Source organism: Marmota monax, unplaced genomic scaffold, assembly GCF_021218885.2.
Source record: "Marmota monax isolate L192 unplaced genomic scaffold, Marmota_monax_Labrador192_F-V1.1 WCK01_AAM20220418_F8-fsc00137, whole genome shotgun sequence".
Classification (NCBI taxonomy): Eukaryota; Metazoa; Chordata; class Mammalia; order Rodentia; family Sciuridae; genus Marmota; species Marmota monax.
In genome coordinates, this window is record NW_026692854.1 from 4,460,973 (window position 1) to 4,487,085 (window position 26,113).

A 26,113-nucleotide genomic window follows, 5' to 3' on the forward strand; every position below is an offset into this window, starting at 1 on the left:
AGTCCTGCGGCAAGCCCCGCCCAGGCCACGGGCGGAAGCGGTCTCTGCCGGAGCTGCGAGCTCTCGTCCAATCCTCGAAGCCGTCAGAGAGCCGACTAGCGTCTGTCTCGGAGTTTTCCCGCGAGAGATGTGCACTAATATCCCGGAGCGGGAAGCGGCGAACCTCTGGGTGAGGTATAGTCGTGCCACCGGGCTCGTGGTTTGAAGCTTCTTTCTCCGGAAGAGTGTTGTGGGAGCTGGGATTCTGCGTGGGGTCGGGATTCTACTTCGTGAGGCAAGATGCTCAAATCCAAGACGTTCTTGAAAAAGACCCGGGCGGGCGGCGTCATGAAGATCGTACGCGAGCACTACCTGAGGGATGACATAGGCTGCGGAGCGCCTGGGTGCGCGGCGTGCGGCGGGGCGCACGGTGGACCGGCTTTGGAGCCTCTGCCCCAGGACCCCGCGAGCAGTCTCTGGCCGCGGCCGCACTACTTGCTGCCCGACACCAACGTTTTACTGCATCAGGTGCGTCGGCTGGAGCACGAAGGGCGTATCGCTCGCCTTCCCAGGACGAGGGGGGCGTGGCAGATAGGGAAACTGAGGCTCAGGGAGGAGGGTCTTTGGCAGTACCTCCTACTTTGGAGAGCCAAGCCCCTTAGGGACCCTCACTTCCGTTTTCCCAGGCTGAAGTTCTTTTCCTTATGCCTTTTTCTTTATTTTTCCCTTTTTTCGGTTTTGGAGTCTTATTTTAGACACGTTAATTTTCTAACTCCTGGTGTCTCTTCTACCTTCCTTAGATTATAAGTGCCTGGAAGCCGGGGACCTGGGCTTCTGAGGCTTCCAGCTTGCGACCCCCAGGCAGCTTGTAAGTGCCTACGAACAAAAACTATGTGGGCCAACATATTTCTTTATTAATAACCTTAATTCTACGAAGTTTTGTGAATGGTCTGTTTACGTGTGCTCTTCTCAATTAGGCCTGAAGGGTTGAGAGTTGCTTGTCACTTTTTTTTATAAGCAAAATAATTCCTTGGCTTAATGTCAAGTCAGTATTTTTAAACCGACAAGGTGTTGTTTGACCGAAACAGTTTATAAATGAATATAGGAAGAATTAACACTTTTATTTTTCAAAGATTGATGTTCTTGAGGACCCAGCCATCAGGAATGTAATTGTACTACAAACGGTTCTCCAAGAAGTGAGAAATAGGAGTGCTCCTGTATATAAAAGAATCCGGGATGTGACTAATAACCAGGAGAAGCATTTTTATACATTCACTAATGAGCACCATAGGTAAGAGAAAAATTATGTTAAATTTCACAAAATTAGCTAAATGTGATAGAAAATTCGTGTTAGTAATTTGTGACATTGTCAAAGGTTTATGATGGTTTTATGTGCTATTTGGGTCTTACACAGCTGTGTGGAAAATAATGCTAAGTGGATCTCACTAAGGTCACATTAGCATTGGTGAGGTCAAGCCTAAAACTAGAATATACTGGCGTTTAGCCTGTAATAGTTACTTTTACTTCCAAAATGTATTTATTTCAATTTGGTTTTAGCCTGAGTTGAACAGTGAGTGGACTCTTGGAAGATGAGATTTGCATAGGTTCCTGGAATACCATAATATGTGAATAACCAACATAGCATGATAAAATATAATTTTGTAAAGGAGATACTTTTACTGGGTTCATCACAGTTTCTTAGCCTCAATACTATTGACATTTTGAACTTAATAATATTTTATTGTGGTATGGCTGTCTTATACATTATAGGATGCAGCTCCTTTGCTTCTATTTGATTGTTGCTAATAGCAATTCCCCTACCACCACCACCATGTTGTAACAACTCAGAATGTCTCCAAATATTGCCCAATGCCCCCTAGGGACAAATTCAACCCCTGATTGAGAACCACTGCATTAGAATATAGAGTCTAGTAACAAAATCCATCAAATTATGCAAAATTTTGAAAAAATCTAATTTCTCAAATTTCTCTTATCCCCAAATTAAATATTGCTCTCCTAAAGGTTATCACTAAAGCACTATAGACTTCGTGATCCTTGCACTTCTTTGAAATCCAGAAACAGAAACATAATTTGTTTTTAGTACTAAAAGACCAAGTATTTGTGGGACATATTCATCTGGTTTCTAACCAGTGGTTAGCAATTTTGTTAGCTCAAGTGCTGTGAATAGGACTTAACAATGCTAGAATTGATGGGAAGACTCTTAGGACACTAGGCAAATTACACCTGAGATTTTATTACTCAAGTCTTAGTAAAACCAAATTCAAATTTATGACCATGTTGCTCATTGATTAGATTAAAGCACTAGCAAGTATATGGTGGGGAATAAAATAATTCTATTATCAATATAAATAAGTCTAAAATTCTAAAACTGAATTTATTATCTTTAAACACTAGAGAGTAGTGTACTGAATTTTGTTGTTATGCTTCAGTCTGACTTTGAAGAACAGATTTAAAGAAGTAGATAAGTGTGTTCATATACTTGGGAGCTCAGAGTGGAAGACTTAGAAGAGAAATACACTCATCTCTGTCTGCTCTTTTAGTCTTTAGAGAGCCTTGACCATTTATTAAGTGTTTACATGGATAATTTACACAGAGTATATATTTAATGACTGGAATCACATGACCATAAATCATCTAATCAAATTATTTGTAGTATAGTTTGAATAACATCTCATCAGATCTGCAAAGTTTTATTAGTTTATTGTAGTGAACTATTATTCACTGTCCCAACTTAAGATTATTAATTCTGGCCTTGAATGTTTTCTTTTTGTAAAATAAAATTTTCTGAGCCTTTTTATTGTCCCATTGATAGTATAATTTTCTTCTATTACAAGCAAATTGTTGTCTTAAAATCATGGGGCTGGGGTTGTGGCTCAGTGGTAGAACGCTTGCCTACCATGTGTGAGGCCCTGGGTTCGATTCTCAGCACCACATACAAATAAGTAAATAGATAGATAAATAGATAAATAAGTAAAGGTCCATCACCAACTAGTAAAAAATATTTTAAAGAATTATACCAGTGTGGGCTGGGGTTGTTTTCTCTGATATAAGGAGGCTGATGCATAGTGGGATAGGGAAGGGGAGCATGGGAGGAATAGAGGAACTCTAGATAGGGCAGAGGGGTGGGAAGGGAAGAGAGGGGGCATGAGGTTAGAAATGATGGTGGAATGTGATGGACATTATTATCCAAAGTACATGTATGAAGACACGAATATACTTTGTGAATATATTTTGTATACAACCAGAGATATGAAAAATTGTGCTCTAAATGTATAATAAGAAATATAATGCATTCCATTGTCATATATAAATAAAACAATTAATTAAAAAATTATAACAGCGTGGGCTGGGATTGTGGCTCAGTGGTTGAGTGCCTGCATAGCACATATGGGGCCCTGGGTTCAATCCTCAGCACCACATAAAAATAAATAAAATAAAGGTGTTGTATCCAACTACAACTAGAAGGTAGGTATTAAAAAAAGAAAAATCATACCAGTAAGGATCCTGTTGATTTTCTGAAGCCTAAGTTTATACATCCAAGTGAAATAGATGCACTATTGACTTTTCAGTTTAGTGGTTGAACATTTGTGTCCTCGTAGTTTTTACATCTTTGTTTCTATTCGGTTCCTTCATTTCATTTTCCCTTTTCTTTACATTTAGAGAAACCTATGTAGAACAAGAACAGGGAGAAAATGCTAATGACAGAAATGATAGAGCCATTCGAGTAGCAGCAAAATGGTACAATGAACATTTGAAGAAAATGTCAGCAGAAAATCAGCTACAAGTTATCTTTATAACCAATGACAGGAAAAACAAAGAGAAAGCTGTTGAAGAAGGAATACCAGCTTTCACCTGTAAGTCTAAAAGTAGAAGCCATTACTGCATGCTTATAATTAATTGTATGTAAAAATTATGATCAGGCCTATGGTCAGATGTTCACTTGACTATATAATATTTTCATTTTCCCATATAATTGCATGTGATTTTTTTTTTTCATTTTTTAATTTCTCAGAGTTTTTTTAAGTCAAGTCAGTTGTTGTGTTCATTAACTGTTAATTTTTCCCTTACTATTTGCAGTCGACTTGCAATATACTGGACCTACTGATGCTTCTGAGACAGGACCATATCAAAAGATTCATTTTTAATTTCAGATTGACAGTGTCAGAAATAAGATTTTTCATGATCTTTCATACCTAAGGGAAAAAGACATTTGAATTAATTAAGAACAATGTCAACTTAATTTTCAGGTGAAGAATATGTAAAGAGCCTCACTGCTAACCCTGAACTCATAGATCGTCTTGCTTGTTTATCTGAAGAAGGGGTATGTTTCAATTTTTTTTGTTTGGTTTGTTTGTTGGGTATTAGATATTGAACTCAGGAGCACTCAACCACTGAGCCACATCCCCAGCCCTGTCTTGTATTTTATTTAGAGACAGGGTCTCATTGAGTTGCTTAGTGCCCTCACTTTTGCTGAAACTGGCTTTATAATCCCAAGCCACTGGGATTATAGGCATACATCATTGCACCTGGCCAATTTCTTTTGTTTTTGAAAAGTGAAAATATTAAAATAGCCACCTTGAGATATGAGACAGTTACCAAATTTAAAAATTGGAATATGAGTCAGTAAGCTAGAATTTGAATAAAATTGTTTATTGTGTTATATATAACAAGAGTGATTGTAATAGGCTTATTGGAATGCAATTCCTAAATGTAAACTTTTTAAAATAGGGCCTGGCACATGGTGGCTCTATTTTTTTAAATTTTTCTTTTAGTTGTAGATGGATACAATATATTTTGTTTATTTATTTTTTTGTGGTACTGAGGATCGAACCCAGCACCTCACATATGGGAGGTAAGCACTCTGCCACTGAGCCACATCCCCAGCCCTTTCTTTTTTTTTGAAATGAAAAAATGAATGATGCCCATGGCTGATTTGTGTATACATAGTGGTTATTTATAAAGAAGTGGTAGACAAAGCAGACAGTAAAGATCTCAGAAGAAGAGGGAGGGATATCATAAGAAGAAATAAAACAAAAGGAGAGGGGACCAGATAATGAGGACCTACAATTTATTCTGGAGGTCAGTAATTTTTGAAATGTCTTATATGGGAATTATATGAGTGTATCACTGTGCTTGGCTGATACATCCCATCTTTACAACTATTTTTCCATTCCTGCTTGTCTTTAACCAGCTGCTTTATGAAACTAAAAGGAAGAGAAAAGATAAAAGCTAGTCTTGATTGTTGGAATATAGATTTAGGATTGCCCTGTCTAATATGTAGCCATTAGTTGCATGTGGGTGTTTAAATTTAATTCAGCTTTAAAAATTCAGTTTCTCAGTTGTACTATCCATCTTTCAGTCGTTCAAAAGAAACTTGTGCCTAGTGGCTACTATATTAAACATAACGAAAAGAATATTTCCTTTATCACAAAAAGTTGTCTTGGGTAGCAGTGGTCTGAAATACTGTGCTATAGTCTCAAATTCATAGAGTTGTGTGTTGGTCATCTTTTTGTCTCTGTGAACAAGATACACAGTAAGAACAACTTAGAGGAGGAAAAGTTTATTTGGGGCTCATGGTTTCAGAGGTCTCAGTTCATAGACTCCCAACTCCATTGCTCTGGGTCCATGGTGAGGCAGGATGTCACAGCTAAAGGGGCACAGTAGAGTAAGTCTCCTCATTTTGTAGCAGCCAGGAAGCAGAAAGGGGTAAAGAGAAAAGGGAAGACATCCTGCAGGACAGACAACCCTGTTAGGGCAACCCCCATTTACCCACCTCGCTAGCCATGCCCACCTGCCCACAAGTACCACCAATCAGTCTATTCAAACTAGTTTGGACTGGTTAGGTTATAGCTCTTATAGTTGAATTACTTTACCTCTGAACATTCCTGCATTAACAAAAGGCGTTTGGGGGGATATCTCATCCAAACCCTAATAAGTTGTATATACCACAATGTGAATTTTCCTTTAATTACCTGATATTAATGACAGTTGTTTACTGAACAAGCAGAAAACTTAACTGCAATTTTTGGTTTGCTTATTTCACAGAAAGAAATAGAAAGTGGGAAAATTATATTTTCAGAGCATCTTCCCCTAAGTAAGCTACAACAAGGCATAAAATCTGGTATATACCTTCAAGGAACATTTAGAGCTAGCAGGGAAAATTATTTAGAAGCTACTGTATGGATTCATGGAGACACTGAAGAAAATAAAGAGGCGAGTATAAATTCCATATACATGGAGATATTTTTTGATCATTCTCTTATTGAATAAGTATTTAAAATTTTGTATGAGAGTTCAAATTTGCCTTCCCGGTTTATCAGCTAAAGAAAGTCATAAATACAACTAGTACAATTAGTCATTTCTTTTAGGAAATTGATTATTGAAAACTATTAATCCAGTTTTAAGAGAATAATAAGCTAATCCATCAAATAACAAAAATGAGATACTTCCATATTTATTATGACCAGTTATGATAAATACTATTTGCATAACATAGAGTGCTTTCCACACTTATGCAAATATCAGCCATTTATTAGAGTACTCACAGTTTGTCAGATACTCTTCTTACTCTTTGCATGTAATATTTTATTTAATATTCAGCCAAATAGATGACAAGTTATTCTTTTTTTCATTTTGCTGGTAAGAACCCTGAGATTTAGAGTTTAAGAAATAGTCCCAAGTCTCTTGGTACTGTTGTAAGTTATTTTGGAGTCATGAACACAACCCTTATTTTCTGACCTGTGTTTTTTCTACTTAATATTTAAAAATTAAAGGTATGGGACAAAGGAACATTATAAGAAATAGAGATTACCTAGAGATGTTTAGAATATATATAAACATATTAAACAACCTTTCTGTTTTTTCCATTAAGATATCTGGGCATTTGCCCTTTGTTGTCTTAAACAGATAATCTTACAAGGACTTAAACATTTAAATCGAGCTGTTCATGAAGATATTGTAGCTGTTGAGCTTTTTCCTAAGAGTCAGTGGGTGGCACCATCTTCTGTGGTTTTACAAGATGAAGGGCAAAATGAAGACAATGTGGAAAAAGAAGAGGAGAGAGAACGAATGGTATGAAATCAAGAATTTTTTTTTTTTCCTGTATAACTTTGTAGTATTATTTCACATGTCAGCTTTGGACAATTTCGTTGTTTTCAGAATTATTAAATGAAATTATAGTTGTGAAAGTTTAGTAAATGTCATGTTGTTAATTTTTTTTTTGAATCATATAATTTGTTTTAATGTCTTAATTTACTCAAATGGGCTTAAATACAAAAAGACTATCAATTTGGAATAAAACTGGGAATCTTTGACATTCAAGTATGCAATCTAAAGGTTTAAATAATGATGTTTAAGTAAATATAAATTTAAAATTTTCTGAAATGTTTTATGTAATGTTCAAATTCCATCAGCATAATGTGCTTCTGAGCCTTGTGTTCTTGCCTATTTAATTATTTCATCTTTAGTACCCTACCATATTTATTAGGAAGAGAATGTGTTCAACTGTTTCTTAGGAGCTAAGTCTACTTGATATGACCTATTTATTTTCCATTTGATAATTATAAGAATAATATAATTGGAAAAACATACAACATTTGTAGTTCTTCTATTCTCATCAGTTATATTTAGTTCTTTGGAGTCTTACTATAATATTGTCATTGGTAAATTCAGGCCTTTGGAGTGTGTTAGAGGTGAAATTCCAGAAGAAGACCTATTTAAAATCATAGACATTACTTACTTGAGTTTTTATTTTGAATATGGAAGACCATTTGAAGATGTATCTTTTTTAGTGAATTAATGAGTTCAACGTGAACTAGTCATCATAACCATATACCTTAGCTAATTAGTGTGAACTAGATCTAAAATCCTAGTGTATACTTCCTAGACTTGTTTTGGTCACTAAATTCTCATATTAAAACCTAAAAAGAATAAGTTTTGATATATCTATTTTTTTAAAAATTCATTTCTGTATGTCTTCTTATCATGGAACAGTTTTTGTAGTTTGTTTTGGCATACTCCACCTAGAATTTTGAAGCATAAAGATTCTGTAGTTTAATGTCATAATTTACTTACTACCTGAATGAATTAGCATCCATGTACATATGCTAATTTTGAAGAGAATACCTCATTATGCCTAGAGGAAAAATAACTGAAGGTTTTCTTTTTTATATCTCAGCTTAAGACTGCTGTAAATGAAAAAATGTTAAAGCCTACAGGTAGAGTTGTAGGAATAATAAAAAGGAATTGGAGACCATATTGTGGCATGCTTTCCAAGTCTGATATTAAGGAGGTAAGTAAAGAGCATGTTAACTATTAAAAAGTTATAAACATTTAGTAGGATTTAGAGACTTCACTTTGTCCCTATTCCCAGAGTATGGGTGTGTATATAAAATCTTTTTCTGGGACTTGGGTTGTAGCTCAGTGGAGAGAGTGCTTCCTTATCATGCAGCACATTTCTGGGGTTAATGTTTGGCACTACAAACAAACAAACAAACTTTTTCCATAATTTTCTCTAGTCTAGAAGACATCTCTTTACACCAGCTGATAAGAGAATCCCTCGAATTCGGATAGAAACAAGACAGGCTTCTACATTAGAAGGACGGAGAATTATTGTTGCTATTGATGGATGGCCCAGAAATTCCAGATATCCAAATGTAAGCTTAAAGTATTAATTTTATCTTATGGTATTTAATCAACAATTTGTGAGTAATATTGTTTCTTGTCATGAAAATAGAATCTATATAGGATAGAAATTTAGGGGCTTGGGCTGTAGCTCAGTGGCAGAGCACTTGCCTAGCATGCGTGATGCACTGGGTTCAATCCTCAGCACCACATAAAAATTTAAAAAGTAATAAAATAAAGGCATTCTATCCATCTACAACTACAAAAAAATTAAAAAAAAAAAAAGAAATTTAGGAATATTTCAACAAGTTACCTGGTAAGTAGCATTTCTGATTTCAAGATCAATTTTATGAAATTCCAGTGGAAATCATGTAGTTACTTTTATCCAAATTACCAAATAACTTTTAGTGATTGTGTACATGAAAAAAGTGTTTTAGTCCGAATAGATTTTAATCAGATTTAGAAACTTGCTTTTGAAGCACATTTTAAACTTATAAATTAATAGGAAACATGTTCTATGATATAAAAAGTGGGCCCTCATGAAGTTTCCATCATAAATCAGTTGAGAAGTCTTGTCATTTTCAGTTTTAATTTACCAGAGTTTCATTTTTAAGAAGTTACTATAGGAAAATTAAGAATACTGAGGTGATATGTAAAATACTGAAGAATTTAACATCATAAAAATGCAAGATAGCAGTAAAATAGGCCTTTCTAATAACACCTTTTGGTTTTAGGGACACTTTGTAAGAAATTTAGGTGATGTTGGAGAGAAGGAGACGGAAACAGAAGTTTTATTACTTGAGCATGATGTTCCTCATCAGCCCTTTTCCCAGGCTGTTCTTAGCTTTCTGCCAAAGATGCCCTGGAGCATTACTGAAAAAGTAAGTTGAAAGAATTCATAGTGACTTTATATATTATCCTAACTATTTTTAATTTCTACATGTGTATTTAAATATGTAAAAACTGTGGTCCCTTCTCTACCATATTTAGTTGCAGCACAATCATTTGCATTTTAACTGAAAATGAACTTTGCCGACACTAGTGTATTTAAAATTTTTCAAAAGCAGAGAAACACTTGGTTAGAAGTCATGCATGATTGTCATCACTAAATTAAAGCCAAGTTATTTTGAATGGAGATACTGATTTTACAAGGGTTGTTTTGCATTTATACTATGGAATTTATTTATTTACTTACTTACTTATTCATTTATAATATTGTATGATCTAGGACATGAAAAACCGGGAAGACCTGAGGCATCTGTGTGTGTGTAGTGTGGACCCACCAGGATGTACTGATATAGATGATGCTCTACATTGTAGAGAACTCAAAAATGGAAACTTGGAGGTATTCATGTTGTACTAGTAGTAACATTCTTAACTAAATATAATTCTTTGGAATTATATCCTGAGTAATTATATTACTCAGGATAGAATTTATGAATTATTCTTATGAAGTTATAGTTACAGAAACTAATAGGCATGTGTCAGGAGGTTGAAATGGTAGAGGTGACTGAGTTCTTATTCAATTTAAGTTTCTTCTCATTCAATCTCTACCCTATTAATAATGCATATTGGCATCTTTTTATCTTTTGAAGGTTGGTGTTCATATTGCTGATGTTAGCCATTTTATTAGGCCAGGAAATGCCTTAGATCAAGAATCAGCCAGGAGAGGAACAACGGTTTATCTTTGTGAAAAGGTAAATGTATTGAATTTAAAGTCTCTGAACACTCAGTGGCACTTTCAGATTCCTGAAAAATCAGTTTGAAATAGTATATAACTTAGCTATAGGAAATGGAATAAGGGGGCCTAAATTACTGAAAATATTCCAATTTTTTGTTATTTGGTAACCCAAATAACAAGTAGATGTAGTTGATATAAATTGTTGTGTAGCATTTATTCTTCTTCAAGTATGGTTCCTGTAAATTTATAGAACGATTGTGAAAGGGAGGGCAAGATTACACTTAGTCTAGATTCATGGTCAAAGACCTCCCCGTATCTTTTTTCCATAAAAATTTAATCTATCTCTGTGTGTGTGTATGTGTGTGTGTTTGTAAAACACAATGTAGTTTGTTGTCAAGCATTGCCAGTCATAGAGTTGGTAGCTTGTGTCTACTCCATATGAATACCAACTTATAAAGACCAAAGACTTGAAACTTTCACAGGTCAGCTATGTGGCTAGTGGCAGCATTTAGATCTACAGACTTGAGGTCCAGTTTTCTTTCATTACAATTTTGTATAGATCCTTTTCTACAAATAGACTTTCCATTTGACGTTTCTTAATTCTAGAAAAAAGACCAGAGGTCTCCTTTTCTCCTCATGGTGTCTTAATGCTGATTGATAATAGAGCTCTAAATAAAAAGCTGTGTAACCTGAGAATCTACTTATATCTTTTACAGAGGATTGACATGGTTCCAGAGTTGCTTAGCTCTAACTTATGTTCCTTAAGGTGTAATGTTGACAGGTATTTATGCATTTTTTTCATCAAAAATGTATATACTATTTTAACTGACTCCCATTAACAGTCATTGTCTATTTCCCTCCATAGGCTGGCATTTTCATGTATTTGGGAAATGAATCGCAATGCTGAAATTTTAAAAACGAGATTTACCAAAAGTGTAATTAATTCAAAGGTTAGTTTCACTGCTCACATTTAATGTTTAAAATCTTGGATACTTTTACAAGTTTCCTAGATTGTTTTGAAAGGTTTTAAATTTTTTTCAGTGTTTTAACAAAATCTTGTTTTTCATTTATTTGCTGCTGCTTTTTTTTTGTTTTTCCTTTTTTTTTTTTTTTTTTTTTGTGGGGTTTGAACCAAGGGATTTGTAGATGCAAGGGAAGCACTCTACCAACTGAGCTATATTCCCAGCCCTATTTGCTTAATTCTTGATGTTATTAAAAAAATAGTTTTTGTGGAAGTTGTTTTACATTCAGAAACATACAAAGCCTATATACTTAAGAACACTAAATATATTATCTTACGCCCTAAATCAGGGACTCCAGTAATTAAAGTTGTTCCTATTAAAAATAGTGTTTTGAGAAATAGCAGGGACATCATCATCTTGTACACATTTTCTCATAGAAGTGATGTTATATATTATAGTTGTATTCCAATAGAACTAGCCTGAGATCGTGTTCAGACAGATGGAGCCAGATTGTCCTCATTCCTTACCTTTTTTTTTTTTTTTTTAAACTTCCCAGGTTCCATTATATTCTCCCTCATTTTGTCCCCAATGTCCCCCCCAATGTTTGCCAAACTTGTTTCCTTCTAGTGACATGTTTTCCAAAATTACCTTTTTTTTCTTTCCATTTAGTATCATTCTTTTTTGTTCTGGAAATTAGTGGTTGGAAAAAAGGCAGTGTTAAACTGACAGAATTGTGTAAACTATTTAAGCTTTCCCAACATTTTATTTTTTATATTATAATAAATTAATAATTCTCCTAAATTTGATCAGTGTGACAAAATTATATTATGGATTTAGAGAACATAAAAAACATTTTTTAGAAGGAGAACTCAGCCCTTACACAATAAACTGGTTTTCACTTTCTTATGTGGTTTCTCATTTTTACTTATGAAGCAAATTTTTTTAATAAGCTAAAGAAAGATTAGCTTTCCATCAGGAGGGAAATAGAAACAGAAGTAGCTATTTGTACATTTGTATTATCTATCATTAGAGATAAAAATTTTTCCTACTATGATTTGTCCCATTTTTAGGCACTTAATTTTAGCATTCTAGATTGCCTGTAAAATATGAGGTCTAGACTCTTTCAGCATTGTTAATTATTTGCCATGAGTCAGGGAATAATGAACATCTGGAAAGGATTTCAGTGAATAGATCTAACCTGCCTTTGTTTTATTGTAGCATTACCTAAATATGTACCAACTTAATTATGAAGTAAAGTTTAAATAATTTATTAACAATGTTGCCATGTTTACTTTGTTTTAATAAAAGTTTGCTTATGTTGTATAATAATTGAAATAAGACTTAATTAACTAGAAATCATAGATGTGAAGCATAAATATTAGCTGTGATTATTTTCTTGTTATTGATTTAGGTTTTTTTGAGTCATGGATCTTAAATATGAGACAAAATAATATAGTTTAAATAGTAAACTAGTTTTTATCATTTTTAAGAATTATAAGGTTTCTTTTTTAGGCTTCTCTTACTTACGCTGAAGCTCAAATGAGAATTGATTCAGCAACCGTGAATGATGATATTACCATTAGTCTCCGTGGACTAAATAAACTAGCTAAAATTCTGAAAAAAGGAAGAATTGAAAAGGGGTATGTTTGAAAAATATCAAGCTATTTCTTAATTTATTTTTAATAGTATTAAGATAATGTTTGGTCTCTTTAAAGTTTTTTATGATGGTCACTTATGAACTATTTAATAGGCTTAATAGAGATTTGGTAGAGACATCCCATTTCTTTTAGTTACTTCTTAAATATTAGCTTGATTCCAGACTGATGTTTGGGAGTTTAAGATTGTGAAGAAATTCCATGAAGACAAGAACTTCTTAAGACTTCTACAGATTATTTCAGTTTTAATGAGAAATAATTTTCAGATTGAAAATTGATTTTCAGATGTTTAAATATAGGTAAAGTACTCATTGTATTTTTTTTAATATATATATATTTTTTAATATTTATTTTTTATTTATCGTTGGACACAACATCTTTGTTTGTATGTGGTGCTGAGGATCGAACCCGGGCCGCAAGCATGCCAGGCGAGCGCGCTACCGCTTGAGCCACATCCCCAGCCCCAAATGTATTTTTGAGTTATACTCACACATTGTACGTTTTCTGATTTGGAAGTTGAATCGTTTAATTCAACTCCTTTATTTTTTAAATGATTAAAATTTACATGGTAAGTCTTTTCAAAGATCTGATAGCTAGTGGCATAGTAGGGTCTTTTAGCCCAATATCATGACATTTCTTTAACTACAAAAGGTTTAAGATAAGGACTATCAACCCAAGCTTGTTGAAGGAAAGCGGTTAAAAAAAGTTTGATTCTTGAAGGACAGCTGTCAGTGGAAACCAAATACATGAGATTTTCAGATATTGATCTTTCATACCATTTAAGATAATGTCAAAAGCAGTTACTAAAACTGTTTTTGTTGGTGATGCAAATCTGCATCTCCTCTGTTTCATAAAAATGTGCCTAAGTTCATCCGAGCACAGTGGCACACACTGAGGAAGGAGAATCACAAGTTCAAAGCCAGCCTCAAAAATTTAATGAGGCTCTAAGTGAGACCCTGTCTAAAAAAGTAAAAAGGGTCAAGGATGTATCTCAGTGGTAAACTTCCCTTGGTTTTAATCCCCGGTACCTGCCCTCCTCCAATTTTTTTAAGTTCATTAAAATCAAATAAATTTCGTAAAATTTCTTAGTCTTACCATCCACATTTACACTGTTCAGTTGCCACATGTGACTTGTGACTATCTTTTTTAGATAAAGAACATCTTCATCAAAAAAAAAAAAAAAAGAACATCTTCATCAATGAAGAAAGTTCAACTAGACAGTTTTGTTCTAGAGGATTATGCTGAGCCATTCTTATTTTTCCTTATTTCTCAATTTTCTGGGGAGTTTACATGACCCACCTGTATTCCTATGCCTGACTCGGGAACGATATTTTTTAACTTCAAAAACAGCTTTTATTTTTTTCTGAGTTGACAGTCATTTACTGGTAAAAGATAGTATAACGTCTTCTCAATCTTAGGGAGAATTGAAAACACAATAGTAAAAAAAATCATAATAATAATAGGACATCTTTTGCTGCCTAAAGTATTAATACTCTTGGGTAGAAATTAACATTTCTATGAAGAAATGTTGTATGAAGAAAAAATTCAAAATGTGATTGGTATTCCTTGCTTTTTAGGTCAAGATGTATTAATAAACATGTATTAGATTTGATGTAGAACCTCATTAAGTACTGCATGGCATAAAAGAAAATGGGAAAGAATATTTGTTAAGTTTCCCTTTCTGGTATTTCTTCTGAGCTCCTAATAAAGATGAGGGGAGTCAAGAAGAGTAGGACTTCAGAATTTCACTTAACCCCATCTCATCTTATGTTTTTTTTCTTCCTTTTCCTTGGACATCCAAGATTGCTTGGCCTTATTAAAATTTTTAGTTTTAGGTAGATTTGGAGCTGACTTGATGAAAATAGCTTCAGTTATAAAGAAACATCAGACTCTCATATGTAGCCTTGAGAATTTACTTCTCAAAAGAGAATGCGCCAACTTATTAAATGAACCATGCATATAAAGCTCTTAACATAGTACATTATCTGACACCTAACACTCAAATGTCTATAGCCATCATTCTTTGTAATATCAGTGGTTTATCAGTCTCTTCTCTGTTGGCTAATCTATGTGGAATATACTTTTGATTGTGCATCTTCTGATGTTACTAGCCTATGATGGCAGTGTCCTTTTTGCCCCTCTTCATTGTCCCCCACTTTAATACATTGTTTTCTGTAGTAAATAAAATACTGCTAGTCACTTTCTATATTTGTAAGTAATGGCAAATTTACTTAGCCCAGTAAAAACTGTAGAGTTTGGATACAGAAGATATTTATATCCTTCATCTGGGCATGGTAGTACACTCTAGCCACTCTAAGAAGCTGAGACAGTAGAATTGAAAGTTTGAAACTAGCCTGGACAACTTAACAAGACCCTGTCTCAGAAAAGCTGGAGATGTTGCTCTGTGGTTGATAGTCCCTGAGTTCAATCCCTAGTACTACAAAGCAGACAAACAAACTCTCAGAAGCACAGGACTCAGATTTTGCTGTTTTGGTATTCTCTCTTGTTAAATTCATTTTATAGCTATAAAATACTAAGCTATTTATGAAAATAGAACATAAAACTCATAGAATGGTTATAAAGTCCTCAGAAGAACAATTCTTCCTCACATGATATAGTCATTTTCTGTTTTAAAGGAGTCACTTTCTGAATTTTGCTCCATTATTGGCTCATTTGATTAATTTACCTCTTAATTTTCATTTAGGGCTTTGACTCTTTCTTCCCCAGAAATTCGATTCCACATGGACAGTGAAACTCATGATCCTATAGACTTACAAACCAAGGAACTTAGGTAAGTGATTTTTTTTGATGGGCGATTTATAAAATTTTTATCTTAAAAATTAAGATAAAATATCTAATGATATATACTAATATATCTAATATACTAATATCTAAAACATATCCAAAATATGTATTTCTATTAGAATTTTATTTTTCTTGGCCTATGGAGTCTTTAGAAAAGTGTTATAGTTCTTTTTGGTTTTTCTGATATAAAACTGAAATATTGGAATAGAAATATTTCTAATTTGACTCAGTTTGCTTTTGGTATATGATATAATAGAACTTGACTCATAATAGTTATAGCAAATAAAAGAAGATTTGCCATGATTAATTACTTAAGTATTTAATGTAAAATATACAAAGGTACGACAGGATAGTAATCAAGACCAAGGGCTTTGAAGCCTAACTTATCTAGGTTTGGATCCCACTTCTGCTGCTACCATACGTGTATCTTGCAACAAGTAATTTGTCCTCTGTCTGCCTTAATTTCTGTCTATAAAATATGATTAATAATGGGACTTCCTCATAGGACATTAATTATTGATGTTGTGTTACTGTTTTAGTTAAGATTTAGGAAGCAATAATATATTTGGTTAAGTCAGAATTTATGCTTCTTTCCATGTCTTACATGAGGTAATTCTGAAATTAAACATACGTGTACGCATGCACACACACACACTTTTCTAATAGGTAACCCAAGGGTTAAACATTGAAATATATTCAGAGTTTTTACTTAGGAACAGAATGTGCTATAGAGCAATAGAGTTAGAATTTAAAAATTCCTAGGGGGAAATGTCTGCAGGAATATTTCCAATGTTAGTACCAACAATGAGCCCAATACTAAAGCTTTCTTGAGGAAAAGGTTGCCAAAAGTGGAACCAGAGTAGAATATCAATCATTTCTTCCTACTAAGAAGGAAAATCTCATGTCTAAGAGATTGTCCCCTTATGATTGGAGATCTTTCTAAATTTAAAAAATTAATCAAATTTAGACATTTCATCAAGAAATTAGATGTAATACGGGAAACATGAATGAAAGAATACTGCATGTTCAGTGACTTGCATATAAAATAATGCAGATCATTTATTAAAGCTAGCTAAGAACATAGAAAAACTGTAGCATGAAAGCAATATCACCTTGGTCAAGAGTTTTGAAGTTGGATTGTGTAGATTCAGATTTTCATACTGATAACACTGACTTTTCACAAGAGAATGCTGCATATCTTGTATTTTCTAATCTGCAAAGCAGGTGTGTGTGTGTGTGTGTGTGTGTGTGTACGTATTTATAAATATCTATGTACCACAATGTCTGATACATAATAAGAACCCAGATTAGTTATTATAAATATGTTCTTTTCAATTTAGTAATTTATTGATAGGTTCTTTGGACCAAGTAAAAGGTAGTAAATTTCAGAGTTTATATATATTAATAAAGTCTATAATGTTTCAGTTTTCTTGAATGCCATCTGTAAAATCTCTGGCAAGTTAGATTTACTCTGTAGACGCATAATAAAATTTTGTTAGCATAGTAGCTGAGAAATGAAAGAGCCATAGGTATTAAAAATATACATGTGCGGGGGCTGGGGATGTGGCTCAAGCGGTAGCGCACTCACCTGGCATGCGTGCGGCCCAGGTTCAATCCTCAGCACCACATACAAACAAAGATGTTGTGTCCACTGAAAACTAGAAAAAATAAATAAATATTAAGGAAAAAAAAAAGGGCTGGGATGTGGCTCAAGCGGTAGCGCGCTCGCCTGGCATGCGTGCGGCCCGGGTTTGATCCTCAGCACCACATACAAACAAAGATGTTGTGTCCGCCAATAACTAAAAAATAAATATTAAAAATCTCTCTCTCTCTCTTTCTCTCTCTCTCAAAAAAAAAAAAATACATGTGCATATGTGTGAATGTTTACATAGGAAATGCTTCCTATATCTTGTTGGTAGAAAAGGTAACTTGTGGACCCGCCACCGCAGACATGGCGGCTCCGCTGGGTGGTATGTTCTCCGGGCAGCCGCCGGGCCCCCCGCAACCCGCGCCGGGACTCCCGGGCCAGGCTTCGCTTCTTCAGGCAGCGCCTGGCGCGCCGAGGACTTCTAGCAGCACCTTGGTGGACGAGCTGGAGTCGTCGTTCGAGGCTTGCTTTGCTTCTCTCGTGAGTCAAGATTATGTCAATGGCACCGATCAGGAAGAAATTCGAACTGGTGTTGATCAGTGTATCCAGAAGTTTCTGGATATTGCAAGACAGAATGCTTTTTTCTACAAAAAAGATTGCAGTTGTCTGTTCAGAAACCTGAGCAAGTTATAAAAGAGGACGTCTCAGAACTAAGAAATGAGTTGCAGCGGAAAGATGCGCTGGTGCAGAAGCACTTGACAAAGCTGAGGCATTGGCAGCAGGTGCTGGAGGACATCAATGTGCAGCACAAAAAGCCAGCTGAGGTCCCTCAGGGCTCCTTGGCCTACCTGGAACAGGCATCTGCCAACATCCCTGCGCCTATGAAGCAGACCTGAGAGAGGTCTGGCCTACAAGGTAGCCTCCTGCAGACAGTTCCTCCAGACCTCTCTGTGTGGACGTGGCATTTTAGAACAGCTATTTGCTAGAGAATGAGTTGGTGTTAATTTTACCTCCACCTAAAAATTTCCCCAATTTTTATGAGCTGTTAATTACTTAGTACTTTATAAAGTGCTTGGTAGACAAAGTGAGGTTTCATTTTGTTTGTTTTGTCTGTAGCAAAGTTTAGACTATTAGTTTTCCACAGATTTTTTTTTTCTTGGCTTTTTGCTTGTTTTTAAAATTTTATGTAGTTTATATATAGTTTTTTCCCCCCAGTTGTTAGTTTGCTATGATCCGAGGGGGAAAATTAAAGTACTCCTAGAATGAGGGGAGAAGGAATTTGGTTTTTGGTCTTTTATGATTACTACACATCCATGGTAGTACAGAAAAATACGTAAATTTGCTATCTCAAGACTTTGAACTACCTCAAGAAGAGGAATCTAATGCAACATTTGTAATGTTTCCATAGCAGTACAGAGTGCAGATATTTTGTAAATATGTCAGAAAAAAGGGTTCAAGTATGCTAGGTTAGCAGAGATCCTTAAGTTGATGCTGCCTTTTGTTTGGGTGAGTGTATGTGTTATGTGGTGTTTGCTGTGTTGAGGGAGCTGTGTTGGGAGCACGACATGCTGGAGGCCTCATAGTAATGAACCAGTGTGAGTAACAGCAGACCCAGTCTCCCTAGCATGACGCTGGGACACAAGTGATGGACAAGGGGTCAAAGCTTGGTCTGATTCTTTTTCTTTTGAGTTTTGTTTTGTTTTGTTTGCTTGTGTTTTTATTTTACTTTTTGGAGAAAAGGCAGTTTACATGAAGGAAGGTTCTTGTTCAGTGGATTTGATTCCAAGAACCTAGGGCTTTGGGGTGGAGGTGACCTGCAGAGTGATCCCCAGCTCCTTCACCTCCACCGAGAGCATGTGGATCCTCTGTGGGGAAGGTATTTTGCCCTCTTGTCAGAAGAGGTTTTCTATTTTCTGTTTTACGCAACTCTTAGATTATATCCCTCAGCCAGTACAAACACTCCTCTGTCTTCTGAATAGTCAGTAGGTCTGTGGCTGTGTCTTGGTTCATTTTGTCCTTTCCAACCCTGAAGATCCCTTCCCATGCGCCTTGATATCCACTCATGTTCCTGGTGTGGCCTGGATGCCACCTGGTCCACAAAGCCTCCACTCCATTCCAGGGCACAGGGCTTTTTTTCCTTCCACTGTCTTGTGGGTTAGTGAATGGTATCTTTTTTTGTGCTCCTTGCTGCATTGTATGCTCATGGGAAATGGGCATTACTCCCCTGGAATATACAGGAACATGTATTTTGTACTCATTTTGTGTATACATATTACTCATTTTGTTTGTGACCTGTGAGGATGATACTTGGTTTGTGGACCTATGACCTGTGATGACTAGCCTGAGGCCAGCGTATCTCCCCTTGGTTGGAGTGTATAAGTCAAAACTTAAAAGTTATTTTTTACTCTTAGGGTTTTAACCTGGTCATCTCATGCCAGATAGAAGCTCTGATTGGCAGCTTTAGGTTTCTTGATTAAAAACCTAAATAAACGCCGAGTGTGATGGCACATACCTGTAATCCCAGTGGCTCAGGAGGCTGAGGCAGGAGGATTGCAAGTTCAAAGCCAGCTTCAGCAAAAGCCAGGTGCTAAGCAATTCAGTGAGATCCTGTCTCTAAACAAAATACAAAATAGGGCTGGAGATGTGGCTTGAATGTCCCTGAGTTCAATCCTTGGTATCCCTGCCCCCCCCCCCATCCCCCACAAAATAAACTAAGTTTGAGGCAGTCTTTCAATGATAAAAGTGTTTTTGGTGAAAAGATCAGAAACTATTCTACTTGGTGCTTAATGAAAATGTTTTGAATGAATGTAAATACAAGTTACTGTCATTTCTTTATATTAATTCAGAAGTTATCCGTCAAATAAATAATGATTTTCCAAAAAAAAAAAAAAAAAGAAAAGGTAACTTGTGAATAAGTATAATATATTTAAGTATCAGATTCTCTTGTTTAATGCTTTTTCCATTGGCAGGGAAACAAATTCCATGGTGGAAGAATTCATGTTACTGGCTAATATCTCTGTTGCAAAAAAAATTCATGAAGAATTTTCTGAACATGCTTTGCTTCGAAAACATCCTGCTCCACCTCCATCAAATTATGAAATTCTTGTTAAGGCAGCTAAGTCCAAAGTAAGGTTCCGTAGTTTGAAAAATTATTTGTATTTTGGTTGTTATCTATCCATTGCACAAAAGAATTTATATTCAGGCTGGAAATATAGCTCAGTGATAGAGCACTTGCCTAGCATGCACAAGACCCTGGGTTTAATCTCCAGCACCACAAAATAAATAAGTAAATAAGTAAGTAAACAAATAAATAAATAAAAAATATACACACATATTCACATTTCCATAAAATTTTGTTATTTCTTGATGTGAAAATATACCAGTAGTTCTTATGATAGGGAAGAAAAAAAAGAAAGCTCGCTCACTCTTAGATTTGCTCATATTTTCCTATACTGACCTTCATATCTGCTTAATAAAATCTTTTAGTGTCTTAAGAAGCATTCAATTCTCCTTAACCCAATGTCAGAAGTTCTAGACCAAGTTATTTGCAGTGTTCTGGACATATAGAGCTTTCCCACATACATGGTTATACATGTCCATTATACATGGTTTCTATGAACTGCCTAACTTTAGAGATTTACACATAATTTGTTTTACCTTCAAAAAGCACTCTTTTTATCATGTCCCTAGTAGAAGGCTATGTGTTTCATATATGGAAAAGAGGAAAATATAGAAAGGGCATCATTTTTTCAGCCCTGCATACACCCTGTCTCTAGTTAGTAGGCTTTCCTTTACCCTTGGGTTAATTCTACCTTACATTGGTTTTCCTTGAATCATTATTAGGTCCTGTTTTTCCTGTGTAGAAGAGAGGTTGGAAGGAATGGCTTTAGATAACAGACATTATTTTTAATAGCATGGTATAGGATTCTCATTTTGGTTCAGTCCTTTAAAAAGTACCTATCCTTACCATGTCCCACAAAACAAATCAACTTTTCTGCTCCAAGGATTACTGTATTTGTTAGAAGATTTCCTCTCATTATTTGTTTATTCCTAAGATTTGGGTAGAGGAAGGAAGTTTTAATATGTTTTTTTCAGCTCCCCAAAATATGAGTAAAGCAGCTAAATGCCTCAGATCACAACATTGTACTAACTGGGCTTTACTGACAAGTTCAGTGTTTTGACCTTTACCTCTACTCTGAATGGAAGAAAAATATCTGCAGAGAAAAATCCAAACATACTGAAATGTATCAGATCTGCTTTGATTTTCTTCACTCCTACAGAGATTCATAAATACAAACTAGACTTTGAGAAATAATAGAACTACTGCTATCACCATCTTTTTTTTCCCCATTGTAGTTTCGTCATAGTCTTGGTACTTTTGTATTTTTAAATGCATTCAGGAAATTTTAAACTTTGGTTTTGTACAAAACAATCACCACTTACACAGATATTTTAAGTACTTCCAACTAAGGGATAAAAGGTTAAAACCTGGATTATCTTATTAATTAAAAAAAAAGTTTGTTCTGTTTATATTTTGAAGACATAGTACTACTGATTAAGAAATGTTTCATATTGTGCTTTCCCCCTTCCTTCTATTCATAGAATTTGGAAATTAAAACTGATACAGCCAAGTCTTTGGCTCAGTCTTTGGACCAGGCCGAATCTCCTGCTTTCCCATATCTAAATACTCTGTTGAGAATATTAGCCACTCGCTGTATGATGCAAGCTGTATACTTCTGTTCTGGAATGGATAATGATTTTCATCACTATGGTTTAGCATCCCCAATATACACACATTTTACTTCTCCCATCAGAAGGTATTTTTTTCCTTATAGAATTATGTTGTCCTGGATTTATTTATTTTATAGCATGTAAAGTTTTACCCTAGGTGGATAGGTAAAGATATAAATGGCTGCTTATAACTCAGGGAAGGAAATTTTTCTTTTCTTATAGTATCTCTTATCTGGAACACTCTCTACTACTCTAAACTTAATGTAATTGCAACTCTGAGAATATTTAGACAATAATCTGTGCTGACTTTGTCTTCCTCTATTAGAACAGCACTTTTGCTAATAACTAGCAAGGTGAGAATCCTGAGATTAATGAATATATGTTGAATGTGTAATATATGGTTAATTTTGAATTTTAAAAAGACATTTTAATGATAATTTGCCATGGTTCTTACTTCTTTATACATCTAGGTATGCAGACATCATTGTTCATCGACTGTTGGCTGTGGCTATTGGGGCTGACTGTACTTATCCAGAGTTGACAGATAAACACAAGCTTGCTGATATATGTAAAAATCTTAATTTCCGGCACAAGATGGCTCAGTATGCTCAACGTGCATCAGTGGCTTTTCATACCCAGGTACGTGCCTTCTGTCACTGATGCTAGGAGAAAATTTGTACATTTTTTACTTAATTTCAAAATTATTTTTGTAAATTTCAAAATATCTTAAGAATTTTTTTAATAAAGTTGTATGTTATTTTACAGTTATTTTTCAAAAGCAAAGGAATAGTAAGTGAAGAGGCCTATATTCTATTTGTAAGAAAGAATGCTATTGTGGTATTAATTCCAAAGTACGGTTTAGAAGGTACAGTTTTTTTTGAAGAAAAGGACAAACCAAAGCCACATCTTATTTATGACGATGAGGTACAGTAATTTTAATATTTTGTTTTCTTGGAGAGGGAGGCATTTTTTCTTTTGACAGTTCACAATTGGTAGCTGTAAAGTATGAAATTATTTTCTGTATCCTATAGAATTTATTGTGTATCTAAATATGTGCCAGGAAATCTACATTTTATTATAGTGACTAAAGTATGATTTTACTCACAACTCTTCCCGCATAGGAATGTTGTCATTGACTTTTTTCTTCTATAGTAAGTAAAGTTTTACCCTTCATGTACACATAAAGAAATAAATGGCAATGGCTGCTTATACCTTATGGAAAGCTTTTGTCTTTTGGATACTGGGGATTGAATTCAGGGGCTCTTTACCACTGAGCTGTGTTTCCAGTCCTGCTTAATTGTTTAAAAAATGTTTTTAGTTGTAGATGGATTCAATATCTTTATTTTTGTGTGGTCCTGAGGATCGAACTCAGTTCCTCCTGTGTGCAAGGCATGCACTCTACCACTGAGCTACAGCCCCAGCCCCCTTTTTAGTTTTTATATTGAGAGAGTATCTCACTAAGTTGCTGAAGTTGACCTTGAATTTACTATCCCCCTGTATGTCTTAGCCTCCCACAGGCAAATGCCACCATGCCCAGGGGAAAAATTGTTTCTAACTTCTCCCAGTGTCTCTCATATCACACACTTTGTCTCCCTAAACTAAATACAACTACAACTCTTTGAGAGAAGATTTAAATAATAATTTGTGTCCAAGAACTTTGGTTTCCTTTACTAGAACTACAACTTGCTAATTAGTAGCGTGATAATCCTGAAATTGATGAATATATTTTGGGACCACCTTAGTGAAAGAATAACGTATGCATATAAATAGGTCATATTTATTTGAGATTACTAGATTTGTAACTTTTATCATATTGAACACTTAGATGCTTATTAATATTGAAGTACTTTTTAAACTTTCAAGTTATTAGGAAAAATAAACTATAAAGAATTAGAACGGAGCCTCAAGTGTAAGAAATAAGGTAGTATGATAAAATGTGTTTTATTTTTTTAAGATACCATCACTTAAAATAGAAGGCATAGTGTTCCACGTGTTTGATAAAGTGAAAGTGAAAATCATGTTAGACTCATCTAATCTTCAGCATCAAAAAATCCGAATGGCCCTGGTAGAACCACAGGTGAGACCAAATTTACTAATTTCTGCATTATGATGGAACAATAGTACAAAGTTTATAAAAGAGAGGGAAATAGTTATTTCTGTTTAATTTAAAGAGAATCCTGTAAATAGTGTGGAATACAAATATATGCTGATTTCCCTCATTCATCTTGAGATTCTCCTAAGGTTCTTGTTGCCAAAATCAAAGATCTTTTCAGTTCTCCTGCCTAATCCTTTTCTGCAGGGGTTTTAGAAACTGCACTTTTGAAGATCAAATGTATGTTTCACTTGATATTCTTTCTTGACGCTTCTTAAAATCTTTGTAAGATATTATTCTTTCATCCAGCCACAACACACCTGAAACCTCTGATGCTCTCTATCAATCATAGTGGCTCCACTAGGGTGAATTGGACATGAGGAAGCCATGCATTCATTCAAACACACTGCCCAAATGACTAGCTTTTTTAGCTAGTGAAACCATGTTTACCATTTTCATTTCTAAACCACTATTATTTTGTGTGTAAAGTATATATACCTTTAGTGTAAAAATCTTTATAGCTCCTTCTTCCCAATCGCATAGCATTTTAAAATTCATAGTAGTAATGGGAGAAAAGGGGTCAGATGATGGTAAGATTTATTTCTTATTTCATGCTTCTAATCATCTTTTCTCTTTGCATTATTTTAGATACCAGGAATAAGCATTCCTACTGATTCTTCAAATGCCGACCTTAATGAACCAGAGAAAAAGAAGAAGAAACTTGAAAAATAACTAGTCATTCAACAAAAAAAAAAATCAAACACAAGTTTCCTTTAAAAAAAAAATTGAGAATACTTCTAAGCCTAAGTGTGTGATAGTTTGTTACCAAACGTACATTTTAATACTTTTAGAAATTTGCATATTTATTGAACTGTTGACTGTATCTGTCTTATACTACTTCATTTCTAGATTGAACAGAACTATTTATGCAGAAAAATTCAATTGAATATCCATCACTGAAATAGTGACAGGATAGCAACTTCAGAGATCTGTAAAGATCATTTAAATTGAGCAGTCATCTGCTCATTGAAAAGCAGATTAATTTTGCATAAGTACTTTGATTATTTAATATTGGTAGGGAAAAAATCTATCATTTTCCTACAGAGGAAAATAGAACATTTTTAGAAGCAAATAACAATCCTTTCTAAGTCTTGAAAGCTGTCAGTGTTTGATATACAATACCTTTGCCATTTTAATTTACCTAATTTAGGTTAAGTGTGTAGTAAATAAAGTCTCCTGCATTTCATCCATCCTTGAACAGCCGTGAATATTTGGAAACTGGTAAAAAGACAAGAAACAGAATGTGACTAGGAAAATAGTTTTTTGTTGCCAAGTAATATGTGATCATTATCCTTGACCTTCAATGTCTTGCCAGAATAAGGCATTTGAGGTTAGGGGTGGTACTTTAGATGTCTATGTCTGCTTATAAAAAAGACAATAGTTTTTAAATTACATTTGTATCAGATGATATAGGAGGGGGGCTTTTATGAAGGACGTTAAAAGGAATAAAAATAAGTTGTATTACTTGGTGTCCCATTTACTATTCCCCATGCTAATCACAGACTGTTAATGACTAAAATGGTGTTTTTAGTAATATTTTGGGAAAGGGTTGCCTTAAATAATTTTACTTTGCTTATGCAATTTATTAAGTACTTTGCTTGACTGGTGATAAACCTGGTACAGCATAACTCTTCCTACCTTCAAGGAATTTGCACTTCATTGAAAAGACTGGCAAATAAACTAGCAGATCAATCAATTGGGTATAATACAGTATTTACAATCATATAGGCACTCAGTAACGGTTGAATGATCTTTTCAGTTTCCTATTACTGAGGAAATTATCTATTCATTGGGGCAGAATTTGTTTCATTTAGTTGAAGGAAGTCAGCTTTGAAGTTTTGCTCAAGTAAATGGATCATTTACATCCTGACGTTAGGGCAGGAGTCAGTAAGCCTTTTCTGAAAGGGCCAGAACATT

At 34.7% G+C, this 26,113-nt stretch overlaps 1 protein-coding gene and 1 pseudogene across 1 annotated transcript; both read left to right on the forward strand.

The window, feature by feature from the left end:
* Positions 1-121: 121 nt before the first annotated feature.
* Dis3 (DIS3 homolog, exosome endoribonuclease and 3'-5' exoribonuclease) lies at positions 122-25,660 on the forward strand. Its single transcript, XM_046449449.2, has 21 exons — positions 122-507; positions 1,113-1,270; positions 3,661-3,854; positions 4,248-4,321; positions 6,046-6,213; positions 6,907-7,071; positions 8,177-8,290; positions 8,517-8,654; positions 9,357-9,503; positions 9,851-9,967; positions 10,218-10,319; positions 11,020-11,084; positions 11,169-11,253; positions 12,778-12,905; positions 15,625-15,711; positions 20,283-20,439; positions 21,916-22,130; positions 22,515-22,683; positions 22,810-22,968; positions 23,999-24,121; positions 24,785-25,660. Exons 1-21 carry the CDS (start codon positions 280-282, stop codon positions 24,866-24,868), a joined length of 2,877 nt encoding a protein of 958 aa, XP_046305405.1. The 5' UTR covers positions 122-279; the 3' UTR covers positions 24,869-25,660.
* Positions 17,641-20,024, forward strand: LOC124095976 (mediator of RNA polymerase II transcription subunit 28-like; annotated as a pseudogene).
* Positions 25,661-26,113: the final 453 nt, after the last annotated feature.